The sequence below is a fragment of the Rhopalosiphum padi genome, chromosome 4 (genome assembly GCF_020882245.1).
Source record: "Rhopalosiphum padi isolate XX-2018 chromosome 4, ASM2088224v1, whole genome shotgun sequence".
NCBI classification, from domain to species: Eukaryota; Metazoa; Arthropoda; class Insecta; order Hemiptera; family Aphididae; genus Rhopalosiphum; species Rhopalosiphum padi.
Window position 1 is genome coordinate 8,590,740 of NC_083600.1, and position 15,599 is coordinate 8,606,338.

Consider the following 15,599-nt stretch of genomic DNA (forward strand, 5'->3'; position numbering starts at 1 on the left):
TCAACTCATCCAACTTCACAAATTTCTACTATAATATCTACTTAGTCAAAATGTATTAATTTAATAATTTAATCTCAAAAATTGTGTTGCCTATCAATTATTAGTATTAACACTTTTTAAAAAACTTTGGAAGTAACGATATTTTTTATATTTCTTAAAATATGTTTAATCAAAGAAATTCCATAATTTTAAATAAAAATGCATCCATAATAATATATTATATTATATATTTACAATGTAAATGCTCCACTGGATATAATTACCTATACACCGGATACCATGCCTTTTATTCACTCTGTATATACATAATATAGTGCGAGTGTTTGATCACCGTCCTTTGAACAAATATTTGAATTTTCCGAGAGACGACAGACGACCTAATCTATATTATATTGAACCACAGTAGTTCCCGAAATTCTCAAGAGAACAGTCGTGCGTTAGTATAGGTAGGTTAGCCTCTATTCCTATATTAAAATACCACTACAACTCTGAGATTAATTAACTAAAATTGCTTTTAGCGTAATTAAATAATAATCGATTAAAATAATGTTATTTTATAATATTATGCGCTCGTGAAAATTATAAAGCAAAAAACGGCTTTTAATCATACGACGATATTGTACACTTATAATATAATACATAAATCTCAAAAATATTTTAGCGTCTGAACTATTTTTTGCAGATCGTGAACCCTATAGTTTTCATCGGGAAGGTTATATATTTTTTATGAAAGCAAAATGGTTTAAGGTGTAAAAAAATATTTTTATAAATTAGATATTAATGTGAATATAATGGGAAATTTAAAATGCTTATAATTTATTTATACAAGTGGCACAGGTACATCATAATCCATTTATGAATATTATAGATCATAATATATTGTTTTTTAATAGCAGTTATAAAATCATAAAGGTATTTATTTTATAATGAAGATTTGACAAAGTTATAATTGTCAATTGTTAATTATAAAACACACGGGGGAAAAAATAAAGGATTACTGTATTTCTATAGTCGAAATTCCGTGTTTGACGCGCAATACGTGAAATCAGTTAACGGCGCTCCTTATCGCTTTGAAAAATAAATACATTTAGTTGAACAAATTGTAAATAACATTTTTATCTTAAATTTAATTAGAATTTAAGGCTTTTTTTTAATACATAATGCAGGTACATTTCGCAATTTCATTACACCACGGTAAGATAGAGATGTAAGAGGTTATACATACACACGGGATAATATAATATATAGATGAGGCGAGCAATCCAGTATTCCTAGTGAAGATTACAATAATACACGACAAAACACGTGCGTACACATCTGTGTCGACGGCCTAATTCGTTTTAATTAATTATACTATCTACATAGTGTTTATCACGCGAGTCGCCATATTGTACACCGCGAGTAAGTTGAGTTTACGTGCAAAAACTACATTAGACGTTGAATTAAACAGCCGGTCATTAAATTGTACAGTATATTGCGGCAATCGTTAGTTAAATTGATTTTAAAATAAAAAATGAAAATAAAAAGTAATTAACCAAGTTTTATTTTATTCGCCGTATTTATAGGTACAAACTAAAAGTATAGTATTATAGTTCTTATATAGTTGATAATATTTATTTTTATATTGCTATAAGTTGACGTATTGATATTAAACAATAAGTAGGTACTTTATGAAAAACACGTCATATTTAAATTATCGTCTCTGTCGAAGAAGGTAAGAAAAATCTAGAAAATCATTATGTTGTACAGTAGCCAGTAGGTTTCGAGTGTACCTCGCAATTGAGTAACTGTAATGTAAATTGAGTTGAATTTAAAATTATAATGAATCTATATGTATGAAGAATAATTTTAACAATTTTAAGTAAAGTCTCGTGTTTTAATTTAATTTATTTATTTTACTATTATAGACTATAGTAATATATATGGTAGAATAAACTAATTTTAACTGAAAACATCAAATTTATTGTATTATATAACAGTACCTATTTATTAACTTTTACCCTATTTAGTACTTACCACATATAACGAGATTAATAGGGTGGTGGTATACATAAAATAAGTTACTTAAAATTTATCTAAATATTTTGTAAGTATCATTGTGTATAGTAAAATAAAATAATATACGTAAACGTCTAAAATATCCATAAATAATATTTTTTAATTACTGCAGAATAGCTTGTTTATTTAAAAATTCAATTTTGTCAAAATTTGAAGTGCAAATAGGTACTAATATAAAAAAGGTTGCTCGTGACATTTCTTTTTAAATAGATATAATGGAAACTTATGAGGAACCATATATTAAATGTTTAAACTTTTTGACCTAATAAAACATTTTAAATAAACTAAAAAAAAAAATCGAAAATTTCAAATGTCTATTAACAGCATGGAAATTGACATAACATTTTGAATTGTATATGATATCTAGAAAATGGCAATTTATATATTTTGTAAAAAAATGCAATATTATACAACAATACAACTATTTATTCTTGAAATATAACGAAAAACCAAAATCTATTTCGTTGAAATTTGGTTTTCCGTTATAATTTTTGTTTTTCACACGCGGGAAACTGAAAATTTTCACCTAAAAATTAAAGAATGAATAAACCAACCATAATGTATTAACTATCATAATAGATAAAAATTGTTATCTATTTAAATTTAAAAGTTTGTATCTAAATATGATGTACATTAATTAAACGCCTATTATATTTTTATTTTTTATTGTTTATTTTTATAATCTAATGTCTCCTAATCTCCATTTTAAATAATATATGGTTCCTACGTACTATAAGAATTATCTTTTGAAAGTTTTATCTATTGAAACAATTAGTTTAAACATTAAAAAACTTGAATAAACATAAACATGGTTATGTGTAGTATGTTTTATGTAAGACAAATTATTTTTTTTATAAGATACAACATATATAGGGTGATTCTTTAATCGAACAACACTCATTGTTTCAAAATCTATTGCATTTAAAAATAAAATTTCTATTTAATTTCTAGTCGAAATAAAACATAATTTTTTTTTAAAACATATTTTTTTCATTATAATTTTTTTAATTTAATTTTGTATAAATCCGTACATTTATAATAAACAATCTCATATAATCCCATACATATTACTATATTAGTATGTAGATATTAAGCAACATATTTTATATGACTGAGAAAGTCAAAACTGAAAACACTATTACAATTTAAAATTAAATAATCCCGCAGTTATATAAACTGTAAGTCGCTGTAACACACTTTTAATCTTTCATTAGGATTTAGGAATGAGTGCGGGGATCTACCATGGCATTTTTAATAGATTATATCGCAACAGAATTTAGTATAATATAAGAAACATAATTTCCGGACATAAAAGTTTTGTGTAATTTATATGCGACGAAACGACGGTTACCAACTCTGTCGTTTTAATATTTTAATTTAAAAATATGAGATACAGAGATGGTGATGTAGGTTACTGCAGCTAGGTATTTTTTTACATTTGAAAATGCAACTAAAATTAAATTGTTTTTACGTGTTATTGAAAGCCGAAAATAATATATTGATAACTAAAAATGTTACGCCAGAATAACGCCTCTGGATTGTATACAATATAAAGATGTATCTTAAAGAAAATTAATGTTATAAATGGAATAAATATTTTATAAAATAAATACATTAATTATTCTAGTTGGCAGTTAGGCTGAACTTATTAAGAGGACCTGCATGCATTGTCTCTATCTTACACACGCATTACATAACAAATCTACATTCATCTCGGATTCTTACTACAGTTTATTAATAGTTAATATTAGAGAAAGTTTATGGACTTAGTAGAGAATGTATAAAGTAGATATAAACTATTAGAGCGAAGAATTTTATTTCTTATTTTTATATTATAATAATAGTTATAAGTACTTATTTTAAACTTAATATACATATAACTCGTTTTAAAATAAACATATGAAAAAAAATCTTCGCTCAAGCGCAATTTATATTTTCTTCTACAAATTTGATAATATGTAAATTTGCTTTAACATTAACTTTAAATAAACTGTAGAAAAAATCCGGCACGCAATTTGGCATTTGATATGCAAATATAAGCGTGTCTTTCAAGCTGTTCGATTAAAACAGCTTTATAACTTGAGCATTTCATATTTTCAATGCAATTGTTCTAATAAAAAAAAACTTTAATGCGCTGTCTTATATTAATTAGCGAGTGTCAAATATGAAGTCAAACGCATTAAAACTAAAAACCGTCACTAATATGCGAGCAGTGCATAAAAAAATTACTCGTGTATTAGGCATGCTTCCAAATGACACTGTTCGCAATAAAACAAATATAAAGGAAATTAATTTTTATCCATAAAAAATAATATTTTATCATAATATTATTCTTCTTTTTTCGATGTTATTACATTTCAAATACTGTTTTGCGATAAATTCAGCACACTGACACATATAAGTATATAACGTCTAAAGTTTAGAGGCTCTCGAGGTTCGTACTTGTTTATTTGATATTGTAAGAGACTAGGAGAAGCCCGCACTCAAATAGATGATGATGATGACGGTGGTGGACGTGATATTATCACAGTAGATGATGTTAGTGAAACTAATGTTTACTGTGGTTATAGTCCGGCACGCTAAGAGCAATAAAATGTAATATCGAATAATATGAGATGCGTATAAGAACTTATTAATATATTATAATACTATAGGTGAGTAAAAAGATAAATCAACGTATAGCATAATTTATCATCATAGACTGGGCGCCCCTTCAATCTAAATAATTGGATATATTATTACTGTGTGTCGTGCGTTAACATTTAAAAAAAATTTAACTGTCAATACGACGTAATATTATTATGTGTTTCCAATGTAGCGATTTTAAATTTCTTTATTTTAATATTTTAAAAGTCGCCAGGGTTTTGGCGATTTAGTTTTTTCTTTTGAATGCTGCAATATTATATTAGTTTATTGCCAATAATAAAAAAAAATGTTATTTAAATATTTAATATTATACAATATACAAAAACATTAATAGTAATAATAAAAAGTTTACCCTGTAAACGATCGAAATAAGAAAAATTTATGTTATTTTATTTATTACGCACATTTTGTATACGTATTTATAAAAAGTAAAAAAATAAATATAAAAACATATTTATTAAATTAATTTTTTAAACAACTCTGGATGTTCTTTGAACACTAAAAATACGTAATAAACGGTTAATGTAAGACGAGGTACCGAGGTCATAATAAGTGAGATGAAGAGTTGAATTATGCGCAACCAATATAGAACAATGCGCAAAAGTCAAGTATCCGAGTCTTTTGCTCAATCGTCTATCTATTTAAAGCTTTAAACTTATGTATATAATCGTATGCCTATATTAATAAGTATTTAGACATTTTTAGGTTTTGTATAGTTAATCAAAGTGAGCCATTGCAGTAACTTTCGTTACGTTTCGTCCATTCTAATGCATCATTACAGCTATAATATTATACATTATATAGTTCCATGAATAATTAATTAATCATCTTGGTTTAATGATATATGATTATTTTTTTTTTTTAATTCGTTAACGATTAGATGCATAATATATACATATATTATAATAAATCGTCTCGAATAAATTATAACTCTATCCGTCTTCCCGGCCGATGGCGCACAAATCGTTTTTGCATTACACGCGGATGAGGTGTGTTCCAAACATATCCGCCGTGGCAGTAATAATATAATATAATATATAATGTTATCGTCAAACGAAAACTGACACTCGCGCAGTAGCCCATTGCGGACGGGTAACGCGAGACTATGATTGTCGCCACTCGTCCGGTCAAAATGAGTTCCAATAAGCTCGATTGCGTACTCTATAGTCTATACAATAAACATGATATTTTACAGGGTGATTCATAAGCACACTCATCTCTGTCCTATACAGATAAAATCTATTCCAGTTTATAAGATAAAAAGGTTGAAAAAAATATTTCCTAATCTATAACTTAGATCAATAGATCGAATAACTCTTGAAACGCCACAAAAATGTAAGTGTGTGTATACGTCATGTATAATTTTTAAATAAATAATTAAGTGTCAAAAATAGAAATTGAATAACCGAAAAATTAAAAATAAAATAAAAGTCAGCGTGCTCGGTGTGTCATCCTATAAAATATTGTTAGGTATAATACGAATTACCAGAACAATAATATTTATAAATGTATGCATATAGCGGTGATACTCTCGACGTGTCCTCATAATATTATTATTACTCTACGTGGTATTTCTCAGGATTCTCGCCGAACTCAACGAGTGATATACAGTAACAGTTTTGAAGACGTTTTTCTATTTTGAGTATACCAGCGATAGGCATCCAGGCGCTGCAGAATCCTTCGATATTGGCAACTGGCTCGAGAGAAAAAGAACAACAGTGCCAGGAATTTAATAAGTAACGCACGAAAGGTTTTGGAAAATTTTGCAAAAAATGTGTGACAAGAGAAAATTACGCTTATAATAATTTCTACAAATACAAAATATTGTAGACTTACGTCTGAAATATTGAATATGATTTATTTATATAATTATTATACCTAGTGCATTCGGCGATATGAAATATAATTGATTAATAATAATAATGATTTTTAATTGCACAAATACACTCAAAAAAACAATCACATACCTAAATACTGTTTTAGTAAAAATAGTCAACGCTTATACTTCCCAAACATTACCTATCCTACCATTCCTACCACAGTAACCAACTGGCTCGCATTAAATATTTAATACACATTAATGAATTGTACAATTGCATTAATTTTTATACAAAGGTATTAAAAGTTACTACAAAAAAGAAAAATTATATTATCAAAATTACCAAATATACCAAATTCAACATATTTTGTTTATAAACCGTCCGAGCTTGACGACATTATTAATTATTATTACCTGTATAATAATATAAAAAGTATCTACTGTTATAACATACATAGTTTGATTAAATGTAATATTTTTTTTTTTATTCCAATTAATTTAAAAAGTGTTCTACATTTTTTTTTCATGATAATTTAACTATATGATAACCTATACGTAACTATAACTATTTACGTAATTACTTAAAGAAATTATATTCAATGAATTGGTACGCGTTCTATTATAATAGTTATAATAATTATATTATTCGTCAATTCCATCGAAATGATCACATTAAATTATACCTGGAGTCGTGTCCAACCATATTGAGTATAAGTATGACATGTATTCGGTGGTATTTAATTGATATTAAACGAAACAATAAATTAAAAATATCGAAACTTCCGTAGCCAACTTACTATACTTTGTATTTCTAAGTTGAAATACCTATATCGTAAGAATAGTTATAGTTATTACAATTTATTCGATTGACAACAAAAACTACTATATAAAGCACATTTTATTAGCAGCAAAAAAAAGCGAAGATTTTCGATCGTTTCCAGCATAATATATAACAAACGTAATACACACGGGCACAATATAATATACATATATAGCTGTATACTTACAAGTGCACAGAGAACACAATATAAGCGCGCGTGTCCCTGTTCAAGCGACCATATGACTTGTGCGATTTGAGTCGGTTCTGACTAAACGTTCGCCGTCGCGTCGATTCGCTACGAACAAAAAAAAAAAAATTTTATAAAAAAAAACGGTGCACCGAACTTATTTAGATATCGTTGTGTGGTGGGGGTGTATGCATACGCGGACGACAAACGGGCGTCGGGCCAAGATCGCGTGCTGACCTGTTAAAAGAGAGCTTTATTTCCGTCGCATGACTCCGCCGACCGTCCATTGTTTGGGAAACTCAAAAACGCAATAATATATACATATTATTATAAATGTTTGTATATTGTATTTCCAAACGTGTTCCGCGCCGCCGTACCGCATATTTTTTTATTGACGTCCGTCAACGGGATCGTATACGAGCTGTGTATTCGCGGGGTGTATTTAGAACACTCGCGCGCAGCTGGAAATCTCGATCGTACGGACGATTCTTTCATCACTATAAACAATATTATTTTCTTACTTATTCTTGTTGTACATAATTTGAAGACATTATGACACATTTTTATATTTTTATCGTCAGCGTTTTTCAAGTTTTTTTTTCTTTTTTTATTATGACAACATACTTTTTTTTTTTATATTTCATATTCTGTAGCAAAATATTCGACTGCGTATAAAAATCAAATAAATTATCAATTAATTAATTGGTTATAATCATTCAATCAATGTTCGACAGTAACTACCTAGTCAGAATGTTGAAAATTATTTATTCAATAACTTATAACATGTAACTAATAACTATGTTAATATATTTTGAAAAAATAATTAAATAACTATATTATTAAAAAAGTTACTTCAGATTACAAATATTTTTAACCATAATATTGCCTTAAAAAGCATTTAAAAAATACAATATCACAGTACCAATAGAGCGAAATTTAATCCATTTGGTTACCTATAACTACTTACTTTGAAAGAGAAGAGAGTCTACTACGTAACTTACTATAACTTTGAAAAAAACTTGATTATTAAAAAGTAATCAATGGTTCTTACAGCTTATTCTACATTTATTTGATATATAATATTACAGGTAGGTAAATATTATTCATAGGTTCGAGAGTTACATGGATATATACAATGATACCTGCAAGAGCCAACATTTTATACAATTTGATAATTTTTTATAAATGTAAACTTAAAATAATTTAATTAATAACAATAATATAATAAGTAAATTTTAAATTTATAAATAAGACATTAGCCACATCTGACAATGACAAGAGCCACATGTGGCTCGCGAGCAGCAAATTGGCCACCTCTGTAATATTATATTAAGTCGGTTTAAAAAAAAATGTATGAGTGTGCTAATTGTGCTAATGCACATTGTTTAAAACAAGAAGGTTTTTAAATAAAAATTAAATAACTTACAATTTATTAACTTGATCCCTCAAATTAATTTATATGTTGATGTAACTTTAATCCAACTAAATTAACTTTTTTCTTATGATAGCACTTCAGCTTGTTTAATAAAAATGGTTTAACTTATCAGCTTTGTATTTAATTTTATATAAGCAATGTGGAGAGCCTCGTGGGTATTCAGGCGGTATCTATAATAGCTCTAAAAAAATATTGATGCACTTCGATACGCACATTGATACTTTTAATACGTATAATAATATTGGTTTCGACTTCAAACTATTGTAAAAAAAAAAAGACTGTTACAAAAGTTACAAAATAAAATTACACCTTGTATAATATACGGTTTATGGAAGGGTCAACACTATTAAATTTATGTAAAGACATCATAGTTATATATTGAATATACTCGGAAAAATTATACTGACCGAATTTTGCTAGTTTTGAAAATTTTGCTATATTACTATTATGTTATTTTTTATCGGTTATGATGACTCAGCTTACCAGCTTACTGAAGTTTTGACGTATTCTAAAATACCTACAATAAAGCATCTTGGTAATATTGTGGTAGTTGGAAAAAACGTTCAAAGAGAAAAAACTTACTGGAAAAACCAACTAGGTATTAGGAAAAACAACCTTCAGAATTTATTAAAAATATTACACAAAGAATAAAAATTATATTTGTACAACAGGTGTATATTGTTCAACGTAATAATATATACATTTAACTATTTTTTTTATAAATTTTAATAATCCAGAACACTTGACATGTTATTTTTTAATACTTTGGTATTATTTCAAAATATCAAAATATCCTTCAAAACCAAGTTTGACATGTCCTTTATTTGATTTAATTATTTTCATTGTCAAAAATTGAAAGACATATTATTATTGTATAAATCGTACTGCTTAACATAATTCGTCAGACACTAATCAATTCTATACTACCCAATATACTAGACATTTCAGACTAAAAAAAGTACTTACCATAATTGTATTAATATGAATTTACATAATACATGTATAATATACCTATACGATATAATATGGGGCTGTGTGAATTTGTAGCAAATTTAAATACTTTCCAATTGTAAAAATCTATGTATTACCTTTAAAAATAATAATTTTAAGTTCTGAAGGTTAAGTTTTGAAGAAAATAAAAAATTCAGAAAAAAAGGGTTTTATCTAACTATTATTGAAGAGAACAGTAAAAAAAAAATATCATTTACATTTTATCATAATGTTAATAATATGAATTTTAATTGACATTTCTATTTAAATTATTATATATTTGATATTTTACTCACGAAATAGCTCGATGTTTGGTTTGCATCTTTAATATCGGTTTAACGTGGGTTGTACCTCTCCATACAAGAAATTATTAAAAATCGTATCGTTATAAAATGTTTACTAATAAACCGATTGTAAAATTATGTGATTTGTGAATTTACTATAGTAGGTTTGTTTCATACCTACTTCGTTTATGTTGGATTTCTCATCATTATAATTGTCTGACTTTGTTTTGATTGATTGCCCTAAGAGCTAATCTAGTTCTACAACAAAATGTATACTTCATAAATTGAAATTAAAAAAAAAAAAATAGTAATAATTAAAACGTCACTTAAAATGTATAAAGAAAAAAATTACTGGATTTTATTCAATTAGGTATGCGTATACATAACATTATTAGTGTTTAAAATAAAAATAATTGGATATCATACACTTTTATTTGTTTACACATTTATTTGTTTTGACACTTGGCGGGTAAATCTAAATAAAAAGATGTGTACACATACATAATTATAAGATGATATGTTTTTTCATAAAATAATATTATTGTGCGTCAGTTTTTGGCTACTGTGCGAATCGAGGATAAATAATATCTAATGAGTAATGGCTAAGAAACGTTAAAAAATATCACTCATTTTTAGAAGCCAGTGTAATATAGATTTTTGTAGTTGTCATGTTTAATCTTAAACTAAAATCCGTTAGTACCAGATAATACTCTGATGTGCCAAAAATGTGTGACGAAAAATAAAATACAACTTAAATTTGGATATACTAAATACAATTTTAGTTAATAATACTTAAATTATTAAGAAGACCTAAATGACCAAATAACTAAGTTATTTTTTTTCATTAAAACCTTACACTCGTATATTATGTATATATAAATACAAATGAAACGTAGCTGAACTATTTTAAAATTTTAATTTTTCGGTTTCTAATTACAAATTACACATATTAATAAAAAAAACTCGCTATAATCTGTCTGATATTTTGTACTGCTAAAACGAATTAATTAACCACAAAATAAGCGATTAAAATTTAAATATCAGTTGAAAGACACACGCCTTCAGTCGAGTTAAATATAATTGTAGGAGTTTCTTGATTTAAAACTATTACATACATCAAAATAATATTTTGATTTAGAATTCTTTTTATATATATGTATTATACCTTACGACCGTTGTACCTATACGTAACCAACAAATCTTAATAGATGTATGTTCTGAGACACGATGCAGTCTTTTTATTTTTCCACAAATCTAGAAAATTGCGACCTATAGAATACAAAATCATTAAATGTTTTTTCAAGTATATTTCTCTTATACTAACGATCATTAATATATGCTAAATATTTCACGGTATGCTGATATTTGTATAAATACAAGTATATAGCGTTATATTATTAGGTCTTGGAAATTTTTTTTTTTTTGAGAAATTTAAATTTTACAAACGCCTTGTAACCTCTAAAGCAATCCAAGCTTTACTCAAAATTACTTTTTACCAATATCGATTAAATTTTTCCAAACATATTTGTGTGATCACACCGAAAACAGTCTTAACGATTCACCACTTTCTCTACAATAGGTAAATATTAAAGATGATGATTTTTCAAATGTAAATTACATGTAAATATTTTTTTAATTCTTTTATTGACATAATAAAATAATTTTTGATGGCTGCAAAGTATACAAGTTAAAAATCGACGAAAAGTCTATTTTTTGTCACATGGTTCGTCGGCGGCCAACGAAACGGAGGAATAGTATTTGGGTGCGGCCGAGTAGTATTGAGGCGCGAAGGCCGCAGATGAGTAGTATTGAGGTGCAATGGCCGCAGCAGATGAATAATATTGAGGTGCGATGGATGCAGCAGACGAGTAGAATTGAGGTGCAGCTAAATATCTGGTTGAGGTCGAATAGTATTGAGGTGCGGTGTACGTGTTAAGGTAAGACGAGGCGTATGTCCGTGGGATGTACGAGTACGACGTGGACACGGATGGCAGTGGCAGGATTCTGGAAGTCAGCGGTCTAGTGATTGGAATAGACTGTTGGATGGGCATGGCGATTTTGGACTGGATGAGCGGGGCAGCGGTAGCTAAGGTGTATTGAGAACGGATCGTTGGCATAGCTTCCAATTTCGTGCTGGTGATCGAAGATCCAAGGTTTGCGGTTTTGGTTATCGTCTTCATGGCGATCGGGGCCGGTGAAGCGTTTTCCAGGTTGGCCTGCCATGCGGTCGAGTCAAAAGTCGTGAGCGTGGGACGGAAAGCGTTCAACAGTGGGCTAGTTGCGATTCTGCTCTCCAACTTCAGTGGTGCTGTGTCGATGATGCGAGCGGGTTCGATATCAATCGCGGTGCGCATGATCGGTGCCGGGGTGGACACGGAGACGAACTCTGAGGCCGTGGAAATGATCGGCGATGGAGTCATGGACACGATGCGCGCAGGTTCGATATCAACCGCGGTACGCAGGATCGGTGCCGGAGTCGACACGGAGACATACTCAGAGGCTGTGGAAAGAATTGGTGACGGAGTAACCGACATAATTCGGGCGGGTTCGATATCAACCGCGGTGCGCATGAGCGGCGCTGGGGTGGAACCGGTGACCATGTAACCGGACGTCAGCGGGTCGCAGTCTTTGATCGCGTCCAGCTCGGCGGTGTTTAAGTCATTAGTGCTGTACCCAAGCTTGTACGATGTCAGATCGGCCGAAGCCAACATCATGCAACCAGCTACCAACACCAAACATACCTGAAATACATACAGACAATACGTTAGATATATAATTGGAAAAATAAATTTAAAGTATGGTAAAGAGACGCAAAAATGTAGTATCTAATAAAATGTTGTATTCCGAAAATTGAACAACGATATTTTATACATTTTTATAAAATATAATGGTTGTACTGAAATATTAAATAAGTGAACCTCTTGAAAGTATAGGTACTTATTAAGAAACAGGAAAGGCCGACGTCCAACAACGGCAACAACAGATAACGTAATCTGTCCCCCTCCAATATATTATAGTATAATATTATGAAAACTCTATGATTTATAATGTACGGATTATAATTAGCTTGAAAATTTCGTTTTTTTAAACATCAAAAAAAATGAATTAAAATACATTGTAAAAAAACTAACATAATTTGAATATTTTTATACCATAGTAATAAGTTAAACGTTTTAATATTTCTATTAAAATATAAAATTTTTATTTGAACATTTATCACTTACTTGGATACAATTCATAACTGATATCTTCGCTTGTCGTCGTGTCTTTTACAAGTGTATAAGGTCTTATATTATTAAGTATAATATATAACTTTTGCTGTTGGAATATTACTATTTAGTTTGTCCGTTGCAAGAGACTAAACACAGAGTATGCTTAGAAAGACAATAGCTGCCGTTTATATACCTACTGCTGAGGAACCGCCAAATGATAATGCTTTACGGGAGACTTCGAAAACATGAACACGACCTTGTTACCTTCTTGCAATCGACGACACCTGACAACGTGAAACTGCAACAACACCGGGTTAGATTGCATCATGACTAAAAGTGTTTAGCTTTGCGTTAATTGTTCCAGGCCTCAGGGATGCACGAAACAACGATAATTATTCTAAAACGTCTTTAAACGCGATATGCGCCCGCTAAACCATCAAACATACAGTAAATAAATATTATAGTAATATATTATATTATATAATTCTATTTTGAAAAAATATTTCGAGCGCAATTCGTAAATATTTATAGTTATAGTAAGTGTAGTAATAAGTTTTCGGTTGAGAAATAAAATATTTCGTTTTAATAATAATGCATAGTGGTTCAAATCTCCGTCATAAAAAGTACGAGTAGCGATATAGTGAGAAATTCAATTTATGATTTTATAAATCTGCACAATAATTACAATAAATTATTATGATTATGTATGATTATATTCTGTAAATTTATGTACATGTTTAAATAAGCTACTTTAAGAGTTCCACTCTGCCAGCGTGTTAAATACCGTATATTACTACAAATTATATACATATAAAATCAAATTAAATATAAACAATGATCAAAGTTGTATGTTTATACTTTTTGAATTCTGAACAAATTTAGTAACCAGTAGATGATACATTTATCAAATATGAATAATATGATAACAAAGTTAAAGAACAAGTAGTTACTTCTGTTAAATAAACTTTATTTACTACGAAACGTAGTAAAAATGTAACAATAATAATGATAAATAAATACAATTTAAATGTATAATATGCCTACATCATTTACGTACAGACAAATAAATGCAATTTAACAATATTTTAGTAAAATGATTTTTTTAAAGTCGTGATAAAACGGATTGACACAAAAAGCATAAAAGGATTGAATTTGTACGATTGTACGAGTATATATATATACCTTAGCAGTTTAAATATATAGGTTCACAGGTTGAATCCTTTTATTGTCATTCACTCATTCAATCCATTTATAACGAAAATAAAATAAAAACTTCATTTCAAACATTTCGTATTTTTTGTAAAAAGGACACACCTTAACTAACTATAACTATTTTAATATATTATAAGTAAAAGTAGAATTTATAGTATTTGATGTTCAAATTACGAGGTACCAATATTGTATTATTCAATGATTTCCAAAATCGTAATAATTTTTAAAAATATTGAACCAAAAAAAAAGCTTATTATAATTTATATTTTATAATATTAAAAATTAGTATAAATCGAATGTCATAGGATTAATAAGGATTGAAAAAACAAGTTACAAAAATTATTTTAAATAGTACCTACGTTATTATACTATGTAAAAATAATTATTATTATTGTAGAAAGACGATATTTAAAAATGTACAATTTCTATCAATCATGATTTTCCATTCTGTATTACTAGAAACTCGTAAAACCATTCTAAAATAGGTAATATAATATTGATAAAAAAAATTCACCAGTTTAGTTAATGATGTAATTTATTGTTATAATTGTAATTTAAACGTCATAATTCATAATTTAAATGATTGAATTGTATTATAATGCCCTATTTTAAATATACAGTACTTTTTTGGGTGATTAATAGGTTATTTTGTATTCAATATTCTACCAAAACGTGTTATTTCTAGGAACTGTTTATTTTGAACTTTTATATTGAGTTATTACAAATCTATCATATACCTCACTATCATCATACTTTTTAATTTTCTCGTAATAATATTATAATAAATTATAAAGTTATACGTAATACGTAATACTTATATAATAACTAGAAACACAACCCAATTTTAACAAAATAGTTACCCTATTTTACTTTTTTTTTTTACTAAATTGTAATACAACTGGCATAGTATGTTGTGCTTATTCACAGCATAATTTT

General features: G+C 28.0%; 1 protein-coding gene across 1 annotated transcript; it reads right to left on the minus strand.

Annotated features, from left to right (window-relative positions):
- Window positions 1–11,864: 11,864 nt before the first annotated feature.
- LOC132929939 (protein PRRC2C-like) lies at window positions 11,865–13,806 on the minus strand. Its single transcript, XM_060995585.1, has 2 exons — window positions 13,464–13,806; window positions 11,865–12,980 (listed from the first exon to the last, which is right to left on the minus strand). The coding sequence occupies exons 1-2, from the start codon at window positions 13,476–13,478 to the stop codon at window positions 11,946–11,948; spliced, it is 1,050 nt and encodes a 349-aa protein (XP_060851568.1). The 5' UTR covers window positions 13,479–13,806; the 3' UTR covers window positions 11,865–11,945.
- Window positions 13,807–15,599: the final 1,793 nt, after the last annotated feature.